Source organism: Carya illinoinensis, chromosome 11 (assembly GCF_018687715.1).
Source record: "Carya illinoinensis cultivar Pawnee chromosome 11, C.illinoinensisPawnee_v1, whole genome shotgun sequence".
In the NCBI taxonomy this organism is placed as follows: Eukaryota; Viridiplantae; Streptophyta; class Magnoliopsida; order Fagales; family Juglandaceae; genus Carya; species Carya illinoinensis.
In genome coordinates, this window is record NC_056762.1 from 28,160,196 (window position 1) to 28,182,701 (window position 22,506).

The 22,506-nt window shown below is 37.4% G+C and overlaps 1 protein-coding gene and 1 pseudogene across 2 annotated transcripts in view; one reads left to right on the forward strand and one right to left on the reverse strand.

Moving 5' to 3' along the window:
• Window positions 1-6,683: 6,683 nt before the first annotated feature.
• LOC122281875 lies at window positions 6,684-7,840 on the forward strand (annotated as a pseudogene).
• A 2,883-nt stretch (window positions 7,841-10,723) lies between these two features.
• LOC122280751 (regulator of nonsense transcripts 1 homolog) overlaps window positions 10,724-22,506 on the reverse strand; it is a 29,269-nt gene continuing 17,486 nt past the window's right edge. Inside the window, exons 21-29 of one of the 2 annotated variants that reach the window (XM_043091762.1) lie at window positions 14,330-14,464; window positions 13,885-13,959; window positions 13,559-13,673; window positions 12,972-13,348; window positions 12,809-12,871; window positions 12,655-12,726; window positions 12,018-12,149; window positions 11,783-11,902; window positions 10,724-11,525 (exon numbers count right to left, since the gene is read on the reverse strand). In XM_043091762.1, the coding sequence (XP_042947696.1) occupies window positions 11,412-11,525; window positions 11,783-11,902; window positions 12,018-12,149; window positions 12,655-12,726; window positions 12,809-12,871; window positions 12,972-13,348; window positions 13,559-13,673; window positions 13,885-13,959; window positions 14,330-14,464 (1,203 nt within the window). In that variant the 3' untranslated portion in view covers window positions 10,724-11,411. Of the gene's footprint in view, window positions 11,553-11,782; window positions 11,903-12,017; window positions 12,150-12,654; window positions 12,727-12,808; window positions 12,872-12,971; window positions 13,349-13,558; window positions 13,674-13,884; window positions 13,960-14,329; window positions 14,465-22,506 lie in introns of both variants that reach the window. The other variant, XM_043091761.1, reaches the window with a different exon arrangement.

Below are 22,506 nucleotides of genomic sequence, written 5' to 3' on the forward strand. Positions count from 1 at the left end.
TTTTCTTTCAATAATTTTTTATATATCTTTAAATATTTTTTTTTTAAAAAATACTAACTCACTAATAATAACTTCCTTAATCATTAAATAAAAATAAATAAAAAATAAAAAATTCAATCGGTCACTTTTATTGATTCAACTAACATTTTCATTGTATTATATATATGAAATTATATTAATTGAGTTAAAAAAAATGAATATATAAGTCAGCTTAACACATTTATATGAAACGAATTAAATGAATGGTATTGAAGTTAATGCAATAAAAATTAATTACTAAATCAGTTAAGCAAATATGTTGTGTCGTCCGTTAATTAAACAATTTGGATTTAGAATTTTAAAATCTAACCCGTTTAATTAAATAGATTGAATTCAAATTGATCTATATAATCTAGAGAAATATTATTTCTATCGAAAAATTGTCTCGAATGTGTCATAATTCGACTTTTTTTCATTTTTAATTAGTGATTAAGAATTTTTTTAAAATAATGTTATGATTTTTTTTAAAATGTTTATGATGATTAAAAAATGTATAAAAAATTGCACAGGACAATTTTTCAAGATGTCCTTCGGTGACCAAAGAAGGACTCCATATTGATTGGTGGGCATTCGGGATCTTCATCTACGAGATGATATACGGCCGCACGCCCTTCGCGGCTCCATCGAACGAGGCCACCCTGTGCAGCATCGTAAAAGAGCCCCTTAGCTTCCCAACCTCCACGCCCTCCGGACTGGGTCTCAAGTTTCATGTTTGGAGGCAAAACAAAGCACAATTTCAGGAACCAAACAGATCGCGATTCAATGGGAAAAACAAGAGAAAAAACAAAGCTTTTACACCACAAATAACAAGAACTACGTAAGACAACAAAGAAGAGGAAAGAATGTGCAAAATAAGGCTTTGGCCAACCTGCAAAAAATATAAACATAGCAAAATGAAAATGCAAAAATGAGAGAAGATTTAATCGATTTTGCAGAAAATTATAGAACCAAAACAAAGAGAAGTGAAAGGTAGAAATTACCAGTTGAAGAACGGTAGAGAAGAGCTACGACAACTAAAGGAAGAAGAAGAAGGGAAGTGAACGGTGCTGAGAAGGAAAGAAAGAAAGAAGAAGAAGCCCTAAGGCATGCCAAACGACGCCGTATTGCCAAGGAGAGAGGGCTGGGTTTCATGGCTCACAAGCTAGGCTGGGTTTCTGAATGGGTTTGGGCTCAAAATGAAGGGAAATCTAACAGCAATAAGCCCAAATCGAAAATAGGATGGTCCAACAAAGAGAAGAGCACAATAAAAATAAATAAAGCCCAAATAGAAACATTACAATACAATGAAAAACACGTTAAAATTAAAATAACAGAGTCACTAATTATATTAAATAAAATAATCATTTAATTAAAATACATGAAAATACAATCAAATGAAAATAATTTTATTTTGGCACGTATGTTATTATGATGTGGAGGAACAACAACAACCCAATGAAAAACAGATGAAAGAAATAAAATAAAATGAAAAATGAGAAGAAGAGAAGCACGGATTGATGAAGGGGATGAAAACAACGGAAATGAGGTGGAGGAACAACGGCGCGTAGGAGAAATAAGGAGAAGAAAAGAAGAGATGAAGAAGCCCTAAGGGCTGGACCAAACGACGCTGTTTGGGAGGAATTTAGTGGGTTGGGTTGAAGGCTCACGAGTTGGGCTGGGTTGAAGGCTCACGGGTCGGGCTGGGCCCAAAAGAAAAATAAAATACATTCAAACAGGTCCAATCCAAAAATAGAAGAGTTCAATAAAAGAAAAATGCACAATAAAAAAAATAAATAAGAGCCAAATAAAAACACTACAACTTAATATTAATAAAATAAAATAATTAAAGTCTAACATTAAACTAATTTAAAGTAAATATCAATTTAAATGCAAAACAATAATTAATACCAAGAAAACGCATCAAAATAAATTTCACAACTTAAAATTCATAAAATAAATTTTTTCATTCCTACAGTTTCTATACTATACACAAACATTTCAACTTTAAATTATAATAAAATAATAATTATTTTTTTATTTTACTTTTTTTATAAATTAATTATTTACACATTTATTCATTCTCTAATCCTATTAAATATATAACATATAGGAGCATACTAACTATTTTTTTATTTTGCTTTTTTTGTAAATTAATTATTTACACATTTATTGATTCTCTAATCCCATTAAATATTTACAATATAGGAGCATATGCCGTTTATAGAGGCTGTTGCAGTACAAGTTTCAGAAAAAACAGTGGATGATTCAACTTGCTGCAGATCCAGAAATATTCAATCAGCAACAACACAAAAATTTTAATGTTCTCTCTATTGGCCCTATGCAATATGGTCAAGAACTACAATGATCATGAAAAAAAAAAAGAAATCTGTTTGTATTTCTGTTTTTTTGTTCAAATTTGCTCTAAACAAATTTTTGTATAAGACAATAAAAAAACACAATTAAGCAAACGTGCAGAGCACATTTGGCCTCCACTAGTATATATATATTTATATATTATTGACTTAAATATTATCATGAATCCAGTTATAATTTTAATTTTTTTATTATATAGTTATTATTGTATTATGGAAATTGCTTTTGATTATGATGATTTAACTAAATAAATTGACAAGTACAAATGTATTTTTTTTTTAAAAAAAAAATTCCTTTTCTTTCAATAACTTTTTATATATCTTTAAATATTTAAAAAAAATAAAAAATATGAACTCACTAATAGTTCATTCCTTAATCATTAAATAAAAATAAATAAAGATAAAAAATTCGATCGGTCACTTTTATCGATTTAACTAATATTTTCATTGTATTATATATAAAATTATATTAATTATATTAATTGAGTTAAAAAAGAATATATAAGTCAACTTAACACATTTATATAAAAACGAATTAAATGAATGGTAGATGTGAATTTCAATCGACTCGCTTTGAGACATTCCACAAGCAATAAAAGTTAATTACTAAATCAGTTAAGCAAGTATGTTGTGTCGTCCGTTAATTAAACAAGTCGAATTTAGAATTTTAAGATCTAACCTGTTTAATTAAATAGATTGAATTCAAATTGATCTATATAATATAGAGAAATACTATTTTTACCGAAAAGTTGTCCCGAATGTGTCCTGATTCCACTTTTTTTTTTTTTTTTTTTTTTTTAATTAGCGATTAAGAAAAACTTTTAAATAATGTGGTGATTGTTTTAAATTTTCTTAAATGTTTATGATAATTAAAAAAAAGTATAAAAAAATAAAATGCACGGGACAATTTTTCTAGATGTCCTTCGGTGACCGTAGAACGACTCTATAATCTAATATTCATATTCATATTAGACATAAACATAACTTCCAACCCGGTATCGATATTGAATTTCAATTTTTAAAATCCAAAAAAAAAAAAAAAAAAAAAACCAACGACCAACATCGACAAGAAGCAAATCCTATCGGCACAAGGGTCTTAAGATGGAGCCAAATCTAGGACTAGGAGGAAAGACCTCCCACATGCTCGATGAGAGAGACAGAGAGAGACGCTTGGCCTCCATTGTACCGGCGGGAGAGGACGCCCCGATTACAGAAGGGGTGGGGTGGGGTGGGGTCGGTCGGGGTTATGTGAGAGAGCAGAGTTGAGAGCTTTTTTGGCCACTACTACATTCTCATTAGGGGTGTTCAACCGGATCCGGATCCGGGTATCCGGCCATAACCGGATCCGGATCCGGCTTTTAAAAACCGGGCGGTTATCCGTCCGGATTGACCCGGATTCCAATCCGGGCGGATAACCGGGTCTAATCCGGATATCCGGATTATAACCGGATATCCGGTTTTTTTTGTAGTTTTTGGCTTAAAACCCGGATATCCGGGTTATAACCGGGTCTAATCCGGGTTTTTTTTTTTTTTTTTTTTTTTTTTTTTTTTTTTTTTTTTTTTTTTTCAGACTTTAAAACCCCAAAAAATATATATGGCACTTTAAAAAAAATATATCTGATATATATAAATAAAAATGCAAAAATAGATAAAATTTTTGTTTACATCTCAATGCAAAACATAAATAAATAATAATACAATACAACTAATTAAAAACTAATATAATCCATTACAAAGAACAAAATAAATAATAATACATTACAACTAATTAAACTAATACAATCCATTACAAAGAACAAAATAAATAATAATACATTACAATGCTGCTACTATTTCAAAAAAAAAAAAAAATTACAATGCTCTTCACATCTTGAAAGTTGAATATGGAATTGAGGAAGCTGCACAAGGGAGGATAACAGTCAAGCATCAACTGCACAAGCATAATCTATATCAAGTCTCTAAATTAATAGCAAGTCTCTAAATCAACAAGTAATCTAGAGAAAGTATCAGATACAAATAACATAATCTAGAGAGGAAGCCTCAACAAGTAATTAATAAAATGGTCAAAAATCTAATCAGATGAGGCATAGACTGCACATGAAAATAATAAAAAGAACAGTTATTTACCCCTCCTTCAGCGTCAGGATAGATGTATGCACAGCATCATCAAGCTCCATATCATCAGTATACCTAAATAGAAAAAGGAAACATGGTCAACCTCATAAGCAAATAATAGTTAAAAGAATGCTCATGCTGAACTGAATTGGGGGACGGGGTGATATATAATAAAGTTGAGGGAAAATATCCAACATTAGATATCAAGAAAATGCAGAATACGGATCCAAGTCAATAGAAATGGAACTTCATAAATGTTTCAAGTATTGCTAACGAATTTATCAAAAAAAAAAAAAAGAAAAGAAAGAAAAGTATTGCTAACGACATTAATTCTTTTCATTGTAAAGGATCCAACTCATAACAAGAATAAATCCGTGGATTATAAACTCATATATTTGGATAAAAGCCTTCACAAGATCATCTCTAAGTTTGGATTTCAGCCAACCTTTCACAAAATTTTCCTTTGCCATGTGGAGCTTATTTCACCTATTCTAGCAATGATGAATATGAAAAGAAAACATGGTGAAGCAGTGCGATCAGCACATCCAAAGAGTGTTTAGGAAATAAAATGTGCAATGAGTGTCAGATAAAAACACCAATTCACCACTGCGAGTATCCATACTCACACTAGATGGACCAACAGAAAAATAGTACAGGTCATGATATCTCTATATTCTAGAATGCTATGTTTCTAGATGATGTACTTTATCAAATTTCTCGATTTCAGAATGTATCTCTATGTCTTTATTCCCTTTTTCTTTTGCCTTTTAATTTGTAGTATTTGTTCAAAGTAGTCTATTTGCAGCCAAGACCTCTCCCTCACCTGTCATAGTAGACAATCACAGTTTCCAATTTCTGCACAAAGACACAACCAGTCAACTATATTGGACATGGACACATTGATTTCCATATTAATAAAAGAAAGACTTATAGGTATATGAATAATTGCCCAACAATATTAAATGCAATATGGCACACAAATATTTTGCTGAAAATTTATGGGAAGTCCAGCTAAAAACTTGCTTGAGGTTTGTCAACTACTTAAAACCAAGTGGACCATGCAAGATGTACAAGCTAGAGAAGACTGAAAATACAAGATGTTGATGACTCTAAGAAGGTTGAGACGGAAGGGGGAAAAGTTAGAGCAGTGTTTTCAAGAGGTAGAACTGCGTTTATAATCATATTTATTAATTAAACGTCTAGCCCACCACATAAAGCTTAATCATTTTCTAAACCTTTTCAAAAGTGAAAGTTTATTGTCAGCATATATAATTAAGGAGGCTTTTCAGTAGATAATGGAGATAGATCGATCATTTAAAGCCCAATATCGATACTAGCATGAACTATGAGACATAGATTATTTCAAGAGAACACTGTCAAAAAACAGAGCAAACCCAGCAGAGGAAAAAAGAAATTACAAGGATTTCCAAAACAATTGTCCACATCCATTGCTAAATTTGCTATGCTGTTTTTAACCACCAAACCCAAATGCCAGTCACTAGCAAAAACAGAACAAGCGAAAGAGATATAAACATATAAATCTGTAAATGATTATAAACCCAACCCCAGAAAATCAAACCCAAACTAGACCAAGCGAAAATCAAACACAAACCCAGAAAAATCCAACCAAACCGAGAGAAAACCGAGAGAAAGACAGAGACAGAGACCAAAAGCATGAAAAATCGAAAGAGATATAAACATCAGCTTCACAAAAGAATAAACCCAGAAAATCAAACACAAACCCAATAGACCAAGCGAAAATCAAACACAAACCGAGAGAAAGACAGAGACAGAGACAGAGAGATTAGCATACCGTCGGTTTCGAGACAGAGTTAGATTTGCAATCGGCACGGCACGGCACGGCTAGGGTTTCTCTTTCGGTTTGGAGACGAGAGATTGAGCTGAGGTTTGGAGACGAGAGATTGAGCTGAGAGGAAATTTCGTTCGGTTTTGGAGAGGAAATGTAAGAAATACGGTGTCGTTTGGCAAGAGAAAAAAAGAATCCGGATGTAATATCCGGTTACGGATTACCGGATTAAAAAACCGGATCCGTAACCGGATCCGCTTTTCTCTCAACCGCCCGGGTGTAATCCGGGCCGATAACCGCCCGGATTCACCCGGATCCGGATTTCCGGACCGGATCCGGAAAAAATCCGGTCCGGATGCACACCCCTAATTCTCATACAGTGGTGTAAGAATCCTTTCCATTACCCCAACCAGCATCTCTTTAGATATGTTCGAACTCACTCCTTTTCCTTCTCGTATTTATTCTCATTCCGAGACTTTGATCCCACATGTTCAAGCAGTGGGTAATGCATATGCCATTTCAATGAAGTAGATGAAAGGCTGCATTAAGCTATATGGAGAATCTTGGAAATAATTTCAGCATACAACACAAGACCCCAGCTTTTCATCCCCTATATTCTCCGATTCTCTCGTTTATGCTTTTCTTGCATTTTTGGTTCTTATTTTTACAGTATACCCAAAACACTCTGTGCTTATAAAAATCGTCTAGAAATTCACAGAAGCCCTTCTAACATGATACGGAAGCAGCTCTTCCGGAGAGAATGGGCGTCAGAGAAATCCAAGTGGCAGGCAAAGCCCTTACAATCCACGAACTCGAGGACGTCTGCGACTCAGTCAGCGGCCGAGCACTCACCGGGTCGTGGGTTTGGGGCTCTGCCCTGGTGTTGTCCGATTGGATAGCGTCTCAGAATTTTGATTTCCAGGACAAGACCGTCCTCGAGCTTGGCGCCGGGGCTGGACTCCCCGGCTTAACGGCGGCTCTTCTCGGCGCCGGGCGAGTCGTGCTCACCGACATTGGGCCGCTACTTCCTGGGCTGATAAGGAACGTGGAAGCCAACGGGCTGCAGGACCGAGTCGAGGTGAAGGAATACGTTTGGGGATCGGACAAGTCACCGAGTCAGTCCGGGGACTTGGACGAGTTCAACCTGGTCTTGATGTCGGACGTATTTTTCAACACGGAGGAGACGGCTGACGCTGAAAAGGGTATGTGGGGAAAGGAAAGATACCGTGGTTTGGGCGGCATGCGAGGTTCGTCCATGGACCGCTGAGTGCCTGAATGCGTTGGCGACTCAGGGCTTTGGAGTCATTGAGTTGTCGAGTCAGTTCAATCCCTCCAACACCTCCAATTCGCTGGAAGAAGAGAGTTTTGACATGTTCGCCATTTTCCAACTAATACCACCGAACCAAGAGACCGACGTTGAAGCTGCCGTTCCCTCTTCATTTCTGTAGTTTTCCCTACAGTAATTTTGCTTCTCTCGTCCCGAGTCCTATGAATGAAAAAATCCACTTCTTGCGGTAGCACAAATTAATCATACACGTGATTTTTTTTTTTTTTTTTTTTTTTTTCAAATGTAGTAAGCACATCACTACCAAATAATGTTTTTAAAATCGTACCGTACTGGCCGGTACGGTCGGTATATTCCGTACCGGCCACCGGACTGGTACAGAAATTCTGTAATTTCGTACCGGTTCAAATACCGGCCGTACCAGCCGTTACCGGCCGAGATTTCGGCCTGTACCGGCCTATGTACCGGCCCGTACCAGCCGGTATTTCGGTTTTTTTTTTTTTTTTTTTTTTTTTCATTTTTTCAAACTACAAATTTATTTTTTTACCCCAAATTTAGACTAAACTATTTATAATTTATATAGATATATGTATTTATGTATACTTTATTTATATATAAATTATTATTTTGAAATATAATTAATATATATATTTATATATATAATTTATTTATATATCGACTATCCCGAAACGGTACACGAAACGGTACCGGTACCGAAATATTTCGTTCCAGTGTCTTGACCGGTACGGCATCCGGTACGGTATTCAATAGAAAATAATTTCAGACCGGGCAGTCTAATAATAGTCAAATAACAGCCCATTGGGCCCTCTAATGGGCTGTTGACAAATACACTCCCCATTTTAATTTTCTTGTGCCTGCACCCTACGTGAAAAGTTTCACCCACGGAACCAATCCTGTCCCCTCTCCCTCTCCCCCGTCTCCCATTTTCTCCCATTGAATGTCAGTAAATTAAAAAAAAAAAAAAATACAAAACCCTGGGCAAGTCAACATAGAAGGAAAAAGAAATCAGGCATCATTTTAAAGCTCACTTCTAACCCTTTGTCTTCTTCTTCTGAGATTTTGCTGTATGATGATTTCGGTTGGAAATATGTCAGCCATATCTACCCTTACGATGACGATGGACGGAGGGGGTCGATCTTGCCCATACTTACGATGGGAGGTTGACGATAATTAATTAATCTTCTTGATGGAAATTAATAAAAAGAGGACCCCGAGCCCGAGGTAGGTAGCTAGCAAGTTGGGAATTGGAAATGTATGAGAGAGATAAGGCAGGGTTTATTCGGAAAAGAGTAGAGAGAGGGGGCTCCAAGATCAAAATAAATCAGCGGGAAGTAATTTAAAAGATAATCATCTAGTGTATTGATACTTATGAATTTTATGTGGGCTTGCTTACTTGGAAGATTTTTATTGAATGCTGTTAATGGCTTAATATTATTAGATAGACCGTTGCAAAGCGGACCCCATAACATCATCTGTTACACTCACCGACAATTCACACAATTTTCACCTCATAACATTAAATGTTTCTGTTTATTTATTTTTTTTAAAAACATTTTTTTTAAATCTTTTAAATATTTTTTTAAAAAATTATAAAATTATTAAAAAATAATTTCTTAATCTTTAAATAAATGAAAAAATAAATAAAAAAGAATTTCGATAAATTTTTTGGGTAGTCACTCTCACAGGTATATTGACCTTCCAAACTAAAATAGAGAAAGATAAAAGGAGAAAGGAGAGTAAAGGTAAAGAAATTCATTGTGTGAAATTAACACTTTAATATCTTTTATGGGACTAGTGTGTCTGTTTGAGATAAAGTTTGTTTGGTCTTAACACATTTTATCTATTTCAATATCTAAATACCATTCAAATATAAATATTTTTTAATTTTTAATTTTTAACTTTTTTATCTAATTATTACAATTTTTTCAAACTTAAAAAAACACAAAAAACAATTAAATTTTTTCAAACGTCAAAACAAAAATAAGCAATGCTACTATACCCTCTCAATTTGCATACTTGGTGTGCCCTGGTACAAATTGACTTTTTTTTTTTTTAATATTTCAAACAAGTTTAAAGATTTTAAAAAAATAAAAAAAATATCAATATATTAATATTCACTTCTTTAATCAATAAACAATTTTTTTTAAAGAAAATTAAATGCATGAGCAGTCAAAATGAGAGGCAAAATGAGGAAACATATTAGCATTATTTTTTTTTAAAATCTCATAAAATATCTTAACTTAAACTATTTTATTATTATTCATAAATTATCTCACTACTACTCATATTATCTCATTTGCATAATCAAACAAGACCTTAAATAGTACTTCTAATATCTTAAAAACTTTTTTAAAGAAAAAAAGTATGTTAAAAGTAAGCACCTGAAAATCCATTTTTTAAAAAGCACCAAATTAAAGTTTATTGAAAAAATCTTACAGATAATGTCATATTTTTAAAAAACCCCCGTAACTAACTTTAAAAGCACTTAGATAGATTTGAACAGTAAATTGAGATGAGATGAAATTTTAATAAAATATTATTATAATATTATTTTTTTAATATTATTATTATTTTAAAATTTTAAAAAATTAAATTATTTATTATATTTTATGTGAAAATCTGAAAAAATTATAATGATACATTACACTACCGCCACTGCTTATTATTTGTGTTTTTTTTTTTTTAAATTTTTTTACATATAGTTTTTTAATACTTTTAAATATTTTTCTTTTTAAAAAATTCAAAACATTATTAAAAAATATTTCCTTAAATCACCAAGTAAACAAAAAACAGGGCCAGCAATAACTTTCAAATAGCAGTGGGGCTGGCGTTATATTTATATTGATTAAATGAGATGAGATAAATTGAAATAATCTCTCTTTCAAACCGAGCTTAAGTGCATGTTTACTAAAAACTAAATAACTCTTTAATGGTAAAACCTTTTAGAAAAGCTTTGCAATTAAAAGTTGAAAAACTCTTTCTTATCTCAATCCCAATGAAGCACTAAATATCAAACAATAACAGTGACGAATATGCGATTCAATGGGTTGTCCTAAATATTTTTCTCGACTCTTGAAGCAGGTATCAGATGCCTAAAAGCACAAATACTTTTAAGTTGCTCATCATATTATATCAACCATCAGATATCAAGACAAGCCAAATTACAGAGGAAACCACGATCAAACATTCTATATCATATACCACCGCAGTTTAATCTCTGGGTGGCATAGTTTTGTAACCGAAACATTCCTGCGGCGACAACGTCTATTCAATATCAATATGGAGTATAATTACATATCAGGACGAGTGAAAGGGTTAGGCTCGACTTTCCCCGGCCGGCTCTATAAGAATCTTCAGCAGTTAATGCTTTTGTATCAACGCTGGTTTTCCCAGCATGCGGTAAAAGGCTTTGCTTCTATACGTTTCTTCAATATCCAAACCCTTTCAACCAAACCATGTCATGTAATGCTCTCCCTTGGAACACTTAATACCTTCTCTCAAACAACAATACAAAACTCCATGCAGGTAATTAGGGGGTTATCCTTTTCTCTCTCAGCCACGGATGTGCTGTCCGGTGTTTTTTCTCGAAGCCCGTTCATCTTGATCAACTCATCTTATTCCCAACCCCTGAAGTAATCAACACTATGCATTGTGGAGGTAATTGTACTGAACCAAAAGCCAAACCGTTTCCGATTCGTAGGGCAGTACATATAAACTTGGGCACACAAGAGAGCACAAACCAAGTTGCTGAGTGCAAAGACTATAACCCATCACCGCCATAAAACCCACTCTCTCAACCATTATAATGGATTTTCTGAGTTTGAGAGTTCTGACTCTGACCCTGCTGAGGCTGCTGTTGTGGAGCCTGCAAGTTTAGCGGTGGTTGTGTGTTGTAGTGGCCAAAGGGCTGAGAGTAGAGAGAATTCATCAAGCGCTGCAAATAACTCAGAGAGCTTATGAATTTTTTTAACATAAGAGAACAACCAGTCACCAAGACAAGGAATGGTGCAGAATTATTCAGCCAAACGCAGAGACCATCAAACTCTTTGCAGAGCAGGTAGCAAGGTCTCTTGTGGCCAAATGCCTCTCACATCTTAATATTTTGATGATTGCACCTATGAAATATACCTATTACAACATTGGTATTAGAAGATTAGAAGAAACCTGAGACTGAAGTGGGTTGGCATTTGCCACACCGAAATGGCTCTGTGATGCATCATCTTGTGAGGGATCGTTGAAGCCAACCTGAGTAAATAGACCCTGCGATCCATGAGCCATGTAGTCCTGCAACAGAGCAGATATTAAGGAAAAAAATCAGAGAAGAAAACAAAACATGAGGGTAAAGGGAAATAGGAAAATAGAGGGGGAAAAAATCCTGAGGATGGTAGTTAGAGCAAACCTGAGACATAAAATCATTCCCTGTGCCAAAGCGAGAATATCCAGCTTGAGAATTTTGGTTCAGAAAGTTCCCAGGAAACCCACCCTGCGCCCCTTGGGTAACATAATCAACAGCATATCCACTTTGTGAAGCCTGCAGATCATGCCAGCAACACGTCAACATAATATACAATAAGGTGGCATAGTTTATTTATTTTTATCGATAAACGAGGGGTGCAACACAAGTTCTTCCCAGGAGGTCACCCATCCTAATAAGGTGGCATAATTTATTAAAAACTCACCCAACAAATAAAATTCAAAGTTGCATTTTCTTTTAAGTATAACTTGACGTTAAATCGAAAAGAAAATAGGTAACAATTACTAATACTGTAAAGATTAAAATCACCAAGACATCTTGTAATAGATAGATTATACATCCACTGCCTTTTAGCAACTACATCTAAACCTATTATAGACACTAGTTTAATGCAAAGTGGAAAAATCCAGAACATCTGATAGCTCGATGAAAGCTGATAGCAAAGAAAAAAACCTACCTGGAGTTTTCCAACATTAAATACATCCACACACACACACACACACACATCACCGATGCAAAGAATATATTTTCAAGAATACAATAACTAGAATTTCCTTTATACCTGAGTGGAAAAGTCAGCAACATTATATGGAACGTGTGATCCCTGGCTTTTGAAGTCATCACCCAAGAAATCCTGATGATTAGAAAGACAATCAGGAATCAAAAATAAAACAAGCAAACATACATAAAGTTGTCTATACAAGTACAATAAACACCTGAGACATGCCCCCCATGGAAAATCCATCACGAAATGTTTGGCTTGGCCCTTGAACTGGCATCTGCCACATAAGACAAGATACTGTCAGGAACAACGATGCCAATATTGGGAAAATCACAGGGATTTATCGTAAAACATAAATCAAAAGAACAAGGACAGACATTATTAACAAACCCAGGCTGCGATAATGGACCACCACCGACAGATGGCTGGCTGTTTGGATTCTCCAGAGCTGGAAAGTTAAAAGTAGAGCCAATATTTCCAATAGCTTGCTGGGTGCCTTGGTGGTGTGAAAGATGACTGCCAATAGGAGCACCAGCATTGCCACGACCAGCCCCAAAACCTCGACTTCCTGGTGGAGGGGCATGAGAAACAGCTCCAACTGGCCCATGGGCAGCTCCACGAGTTGGAATAGCATATGGCTGAGAAGGGGGACCGCCATGAAATTGTGGAAGGGGAACCCGGGGCATTGGATACCCAGCAGGATGCACCCCAGGCTTATGGGTACCATTAGGAGGTCCAGGAGGTACAAAAGTACCTGCAGTTGGATAAAATTGCATCACAATCATGTACTATTTAAGTCATTATATATTTACAGTGAAAATGAGGAAATTGGAGCCACATCCTCTTCCAGATTTTAAGTGTAAGTGTAGGACTCCTGAACACATACATATCCTAAGCACTTGAGAAAACTCCAAAAATTATGTGACTAACAATTTAAAGATGCAATATGATAGCAATAACATACCCCTACCACGACCGCTTCTTCTATCAGGATTTTGGCCAGGTGATGCAACAGAACCAAATGTATCATTAGGCACAACTCCAGGTCCACTAAAGAAAAGTCTCCTATCATTATAGATCTGTGCCCAAAGAAAAGCAACCATAACATCAGCTCTCATCCGAATAGAAGTATCATAATCGATAACCAACTCCTCAAAACAACCATGGAATTGCTCTTATCCAAATACAAGCTTTCCAAACCGTAACCACCCACGCCCCTTCGCGTGGGAAAAAAAGAAATGAAACAACCTGAAGATCAACTTTTGCATTTTTTCCCACTCAAAACCATACCTTTTTGGGCTTCTGAAATTGAACCATACTCTGCTTCAAGTTATTCAAAGGCCCTTCAACCAGGCATTCATGTTCCTGATGAAAAATTATGCCAAAAAAAAAAAAAAAACACCAGAGACATTTTTTTAGTAATAAATAGTGCATTGGTAATAGCAGGTCAAATCTGCAATGATTATTAGAGCCACCCAGAAACCACTAAATCGTTTCACTGTAACATCATCAAATATTTGAGAGAGAGTTCACCAAAAGGAATAATGTGTAATTCCAAAATAATTAGACAATATTAGGGTAATCAATCACACAACATTCTGAGAGATATATTAGTTGGCTAGCTTCAACACTGATTCAAAGCACATGGCAAGTATGATAGGATACAACCTCAGATAACCATTTTTTTTTTTAAGCCTCAGATAACCGAAACAATGTAAAAACAAGAGAGGAATACCTTGTAGTGTGTCAATAAGCTATTCCACAGTGGCTGTTTGCTCAGGACTTTAGGATTCCCCAGAATGACAATACCATATCGAGCACGTGTTAGAGCAACATTGAGCCTACGAGGATCATTGAGGAATCCAATTCCCTGAAAAGGAGAGTCCAGCAGTCAAGCGTCAATTCATAAATGGTAACTTAAAGAACATATTGTAACATCCCGATCCCAAAAATGTAATTATTATTATTATTATTATTTTGAGATATGTTTTAAGATAGATTTTTCCCCCGTTGTTTTTCAAGTTTGAATTACACCCCTAAATTGGAACCAACTCCCAACTTCAAACTCTACCCAAACTCCTGAAAACTCACGTAAAACCCTTTCCCTCATCTCTATAAAATCCCACGAAACCCTCAGATTAATCATTCAGAAATCTAGTCGACAGAGAGGGAAAAATAAAAAGATTTGCTTGCATAGCTTAGTACTCTGCCCAGCCACCGCTGATCACCCCAGGACGTCAGAGCACCACGAACACTGCCAGAAATTGCCGGCCACCCTGGTGCTGTCGCACAGACTCCCTCAGGTAAGCCATTGCCGTCGCCCACACCCTTCCCCTCGGTTGTGTGAGTTTCAGTTTCTCCCCCTAAAATTTGATCTCTCTCTCAATAGCCTTCTATTTCTATATCTATCAGACTGACTCTGGAAACTATCCCTAGAATAAAGCATAAAAGCTAGCCGCGAACCTCACTTTTCAATTCTCTGAATCTGTCCAAAATTTTCTCTCTCATCTACCCTCTCTCTGTAGTCTCTCAAAATTTATTACTTTTGTCTTATGCAGCAGAGAGATGTCAGATGATGGCCTAATAAAGTGAACTTAAATAAATCTCTCGAGCCTTAAAAGGGAAACTTTAGAAGAGATATTACGGTCATGCCCTTCAGTTTTTGGGTTTTGTTTGTATTGGGCTAATGTTTTAAATCGGGTGGGCTTGTTTTATGCAGAAACTTTCGAAATAGTTAAATGAGTTGATTTCTTGTAGGCTTGATGCTTTTAATGGACTGGTTGTGTTTGCAGAAAACTGTTTTAGTGATTTTAAGTGGGCTGTTTTCTTTAATTGGGGCTGGGCTGGAATTTAAGTTAACCCAAAGTTTTACATGAATAAATATTTTTTTTGATAAGTAAACGGTAGTATTAATGATAAAGGACAGAGTCCAAGTACACAAGAAGGTATACAGGTGGAGCATCTATCTAGTTCGATACATTAGAAACAAGAAAATCATGAAAACTTAGGCCATTAAAGTCTATTGCTATGGCCCAAAGGCATAAAGTACGGAAAAATAAAGACCGAAGCTCCTCTAAAGACCGCTCCTTATCTTCAAACGTCCGATCATTACGTTCACGCCATAAGCACCACATGATGCATATGGGGACCATCTTCCACACTGCTTTGATTTGAGGGACCCCACCCGGAATTGCCCAGCTGGCCAGAAGCTCAACTACTGAAGCCGGCATTACCCAGTTTAACTCTAAGCGACTGAACACTTCGCTCCACAATGCTCTAGCTATCTCACAATGTAGCAAGAGATGATCCACTGATTCACCCTCTTTTTTGCACATACAGCACCAATCTGAGATAATTATTCGACGCTTACGCAGATTATCTGTTGTCAATATCTTCCCTAGAGCCGCTGTCCATGTGAAGAAGAGTGCTTTGGGGGGTGCCTTATTTCTCCACAGGCTTTTCCAAGGGAATTGGGAATCCGGTCGACATGTAAGAGATTTATAAAAAGAGCAGACCGAGAAAATACCTTTACCTGCCGGTGTCCACCACAACTTATCTGCACACGAAACCTGTAGTCTCGCTGAATATACACGGCTGAAAAAAGCCTCAAAACAGTTCATTTCCCAATCTTGGGCAGCTGTACTAAAAGTGACATCCCATTGGACTTGGTCCCCTGAAAGAACCATAAGGTCTGCCACTGAAGCTTCTTGGTCACAGGCCACTAGAAAGACAGATGGAAACGCATCTTTTAAGGCCTCCTCCCCACACCATATGTCCCTCCAAAATTTTACACGAGTAGCCTCCCCCACCATCAGTTTAGTGTGTCGAACAAATACCCCCCACCCTCTTCTTATGTGCTTCCAAACCCCCACGCCGTATGTACCATTCCCCTCTCTAGTACACCATCCGCCCCACAAGCTACCATGTTTGTAGTCCACGACCAGTTTCCAAAGTGCTTCCGGTTCCACATTATATCTCCAAAGCCACTTCCCCAGAAGGGCCCGATTAAACGTTCTCAAATTCTTAATCCCCAACCCACCTGACTGAATTGGCCTGCATACCTTTGCCCAGCTGACTAGATGAAATTTTTGTTCCTTCCCCAACCCACTCCATAAGAAGTCTCGATATAGTTTTTCGATCCTGGCCGCCACACTTGCTGGAATTGTAAAAAGAGACAAAAAATAGGTTGGTAAGTTAGAAAGGGTACTCTTTATTAGTGTCACCCGGCCTCCTTTAGACAGGTACAATCTCTTCCACCCTGCCAGTCTTCGTTCAATCTTTTCGATTACTGTATCCCAAGTAGATATGGCCCTTGAGGCGGCTCCCAAAGGTAATCCCAAATAAGTCATAGGGAGGGACCCCACCTTACACCCAAGTATATTGGCCAGGTGTCGAGTGTTACTTACATTCCCAACTGGTACTAACTCTGTCTTCTCAAAATTCACTTTTAGTCCTGACGCTGCTTCGAAGCATAAGAGTAGCGCCTTTAGTGTCTTCAACTGGTCTTGCTCTGCCTCGCAGAAAATTAGGGTGTCATCTGCAAAAAGTAAATGTGATATCGAGATAAAACCCCTACGTGAATCTCCAACTGAAAATCCAGCCATAAAACCATTTCTCACCACCGCCTCTGTCATCCTACTCAAAGCTTCCATGACAATAACAAAGAGTAGTAGGGATAAGGGATCGCCCTGTCGTAATCCACGAGAGCTACTAAAGAAACCTTTTGGGCTACCATTAGTCAACACAGAGAATCTTGCCGTCGAAATGCACCACCTAATCCATGAACACCATTTTTCCCCAAAACCATATCTCTTCAGCAAATAAAGGAGGAAGTCCCAGTTAACATGATCGTATGCCTTTTCCATATCTAGTTTACACATTATACCTGCTTTACTAGACTTTAATCTACTATCCAGGCACTCATTGGCAATTAGAACAGAGTCCAGAATTTGTCGACCCTTTACAAAAGCATTTTGAGGATTTGAAATTATTTTACCCAAAACCGCCGCTAATCTGTTGGCAAGCACTTTGGAGATGATTTTGTACACCCCACTAATGAGACTGATAGGTCTGAAATCCTTCACTTCTGTTGCTCCCGGCTTCTTCGGAATCAAAGCAATAAAGGTGGCATTCATGCTTTTCTTGAATTTTCCAGACACAAATAGTTCTTGAAACACTTTCATGATGTCCTCTTTTACAACCTCCCAGCATGTCTGAAAGAAACCCATCGAAAATCCGTCTGGACCTGGTGCTTTATCTTTCCCCATTTTTCTGACTACTTCATATATTTCCTCTTCCTCAAAAGCTCTTTCTAACCAGGCCACTGTCTGAGAGTCAATAGAGTCGAATCCCAATCCCTCTACTTTTGGTCTCCACCCCTCTTGTTCTGTAAATAAATGTTCGTAGAAGTTTACCACATGTTCCCGGATCACTGGAGCCTCCATGCAATCTATACCATTAATATTGATCATTTCCATAGAATTGTTTCTCCTATGAGAATTAGCCACTCTATGGAAGAATTTTGTGCTTCGATCCCCTTCTTTCAACCACAGTGCTCGTGACTTCTGTCGCCAAGAGATTTCTTCTAAGGAGACCATTTTCTCCAACTCTGATGTCAATTCAGCTCTTTTGGCATTTTCGACTATGGTAAGGGGTCTATTTTCATTAGCCCTCTCAATATTCTGTAACTCCTCCAACAAAGTTTTCTTTCTTCCCCCTACATCACCAAAAGTATGTAAATTCCAAAGCTTTAAATCATTCTTTAAAGCCTTAAGTTTACCTGCAAGAATGTATGATGGGGTACCATGTAACTGGTATGAAGACCACCAAAGTTTTACCCTGTCCACAAAGCCCTCGCTCTTGAGCCACATGTTTTCGAATTTAAAGTATCGTAGCCCTCCCTGAATACCGCCACCATCCAATAGAATGGGAAAATGGTCTGAGCATAAACGCGGCAACCTCTTTTGGCACACACCTGGGAAATGAGATTCCCATTCCGGCGAAATTAGGAATCTGTCAAGCCTAGACCATGTCTGACTATTGGACCAGGTAAAGGGCCCACCTATCAGCGGAAGATCCAGCATATTCAAGTCAAAGATACATTCAGAAAAATCAGTCATTGCTGGTCGTATATGACCGTCTCCTGATCTTTCACTAGGGAATCTTGTGACATTAAAGTCTCCGCCAAAGCACCATGGAAGATCCCAGCAGCTATAAATACCAACAAGTTCTTCCCATAACAATCTCCTATTGCTGTCAATATTCGGTCCATAAACACCTGCAAAAGCCCACATAAAATTATCCTCCACCATCTTGAAGGAGATAGCAACAGTAAAATCTCCTACAAAATCTTCCACTTTTTCCATCACCCTTTGATCCCACATCACAATTATACCGCCCGATGCCCCATTTGAAGCTAAAGAAACCCAATCTACATAAGGGCATCCCCATACACTTCTCACTAATTCTTTGGTCACCAATTTGAGTTTAGTTTCTTGTAAACAAACAATATCCGCCCTCCAACCCCGAAGCAAATTTTTTATGCGCGAACGCTTATTAAAGTCATTCAACCCACGAACATTCCACGACACAATTTTTGGCTTCATAAAGGAGTCGCTAGCCCTTTCCCTTTGGACCTGTCACGGCTCGAGCTACCCTCATTCAATGACCATTTAAGTCTCTTGAGCTCCCTTTGTTTCTTAGTTCCAGCTTTCTTGGACTGAAAATGACTCGCCTCAATAGAAGTGAAAAGAGCCAGAAATTGTTCCTCATAGCCCACACATTCCATGCCCACCACTTGTTGAATCTCCTTGATCTTTCGGAAGACCCAATCGGAGACCTCAAATTCGGTCGGTGCTAAACAGCTTAACGGAACTGGATCTCCCACACCAAGGGATCCATCCCCCCTAGCTGCACTCCACCCTCCCATTCTACTATTGTGCCCACAGCTTTTTGCCCATCAAAAGGAGTAGAAGGGACTTGTGAATTAGGAGCCAAAACCCCATCAGTATTGTTCTCTACATTCCGATCAGACTCCAACAAAATATTCGCTACAATTCTCTCAGCCCCCTCCTCCGAGATCAACTCAAGGTGCATAACAGGGCCGTCCGTCAATTGTGGAGAGAGCTCCTCAACGGTGTCCCCCACCCCCCCTCAACCTCATCCTCTGATAGCATCTCAGGAGACTCAACTAAGTCACGAGAAACCTCCAACGTGTGAATCGGCTCGTTCTGTGTAGTTGAATCCGGGAAGAAATTCGTTTGAAACAAGAAAACATTTCTCTCCTCTTCCCGTGTCGGTAAAAGCTGTTCCACTAGTATCGCCGGATTTTTCTGAGTCACCAGCGCAGTCTGAATCACCGGCGCAGCCTCCGACGAGATCACCTCATGATTCGGGTTACCCACTCTTCCGCTGGATCCCGTTTTCTCTTCTTCCGGCGACGGTAGCACCTGTTCCACCACTATCGCCGGCATTTTCTGAGTCACCGGCGCCGTCTGCAGCACCGGCGTAACCTCCGATGATCTCACCTCAGGAATCGCGTTACAGGTCTTACCGCTGGAATCGGGTCTACGGCTCCATATTGTTTTCGGTTTACAAATACCGGGTATGGGCCGCCTGTGTTGAACTAGAGCCCAGCTCCACATTCGAACCCTTTCTCACCCCCAAGTCCAGCCCACCCATTCTTCCTCCTCTACGCCCCGTTTTAGACTTAAAATATTGAGTTGCAAGTCCTCCACTTGCTTCTGTACCTCACTCAACGCCCGAAGCAGATCTTCCTTATTTAGTCCAACAACTTCCCTGCCATCCCCCACTCGGTTCTGAGCCCCTACAGAGCAGACGACAGGTCCCTTCAGTCTATCATAGGTAGCGCCCAACCTGTCAGTTTTTTGATCTTGGACAAAGACCCTAGGTTGCTGCAGTGCGTCCCTGTAAGACCGTGTAGGAGCATCCACCGTCGTTGCCGGTGGTGCTAACCCAGTAAAGCGATTTTCTCTACCTCCTTCCTTCAACAACTCTATCAGTTTCCTCCACCCCTTACCATCTCTTTCCTCTGGTATAAAGATACAGTTACGACGGCCACCCCTACTATACTCTACCAAAGCCATGAAAGCTCCTTGGTTGTTTGAGCCCCTTTGTGCTATGTAGCCCCTATCTCCATCCCTATGTGCTGTGTAAAAATCCTTTTTCCCACCTGTTAGACAATTCTCCAAGGCCAAAGAGAACCATCGAGCCGTTGCAAACTCCAACCGCATGTTTCTAACAAACTTCCACTCTCTTTCGGTGAACAACACCCAACGTCCATTCCTTATCACTTCAAAGGATTTCGATTCAATCACAATAATGTTCGACATATCGATTCAATCACAATATTAAAACATGAAATCAAGAGCCCAGAATGACCATTTTTTCCACCTTAGGTATACTGTTGTTGCAGAGAGAGGAGAAATCTTGTTTTTATGAGCCCATAGACTTGTTTTTATTAGAAAATATTTAAGGGATTTTAAGCATATTTTAAAGTATACTTTTTTTAGTCTATTATTTTAATTAATTAATATTCTAATTGTCTATTCTATTTAACTATGTTTTTCAGAAAATTATTAAGTTACATTTTTTAAATAGAAGTTAGGGGATATGTTATGAGTTTTGAATAATATTATTTTATGTAATCTTTGTATAATTATTAAATTATCTCTTTGGTATGCTTATAAGTATTTAGAACACTACGGCACGTTTTTCTAGAAAAGTTAGTAACGATTAGTGTCTTGTATAGGTTACGAGCTACGACGTGAGATTTTGGAAGCAGCGCTAAGAGGTAATTAGTATGATCATATAATTGCATGTGTACTGTAAATGTTATAATGGTATATGAAAATATGATATTTGTCTACACTACGCTACGAGCTAAGTTAAGGTTAGATTCCTTTCATGATCTTCGATGAATTATGACATTATGTTTGTATGAATGAATTTGTTGTTGATGGAGTGAATGATTCTAAAATCACCTGGAAGTCATGAAATGTTAGTAATTTAAGTCAAGTATGTCAGGTAATAAAATAGCCAGAATATGTATGCCATGTTCATTTAGTACTTAGATTATATATGCCATGTTCATGTAGTGATTTAATCATATATGCCATGTGATTTCATGAAGTATTTAGATCAAGTATATCATGCAAAGTCCATAGAGAACTCAGATCATATATGCCATGGAACTTTTATGTCCAGATCATATTATGCCATCTACAAGTATATGCCATGATGTTAAATAAGTTCTCATGCATTAAGTAAGATAAGATGTTTAAGGGTGATACGGACCTAAGCGTGTTCATCACAAGCTATGACGGTGCCATGAACCTAAGTGTGGTTCACCATATGTTAAGAGAAACACAGACCTAAGCATGTTTCACTCCAAGTTATGTTAAGGATGACACGGACTTAAGCGTGTTCATCACAAGCTATGTTAAGGATGACACGGACCTAAGCGTGTTCATCACAAGTCATGTTAAGGATGACACGGACCTAAGCGTGTTCACTACAAGTTATGTTATGCGGTGCCACGGACTAAAGTGTGTTTCACTCCATGTCATGACAAGTTATGGGGTGCCACGAACTCAAGCGTGGGTCACCATATAATAAGTGAAAGACAAGATAAACAAGTAATTTATGCATACATGTTATATATTTGCCATGATTATGTATATTTCCGCTCATGTTGATGATGAATAGGCATGCTATGAGAATCTGTGAATGACATATGTTTGTTTGAAGAGTCCTTCAAAAATTAAGTCTAAGCTAAATTATATTTCACAGTATGATGTAGTATTTACTGAGTATGATGTACTGTTTACTGAGTATTTGACTCATTTTTTTGTTTGTTTTCTTTGTTCTCTTCTACGTTTAACTGTCACATAT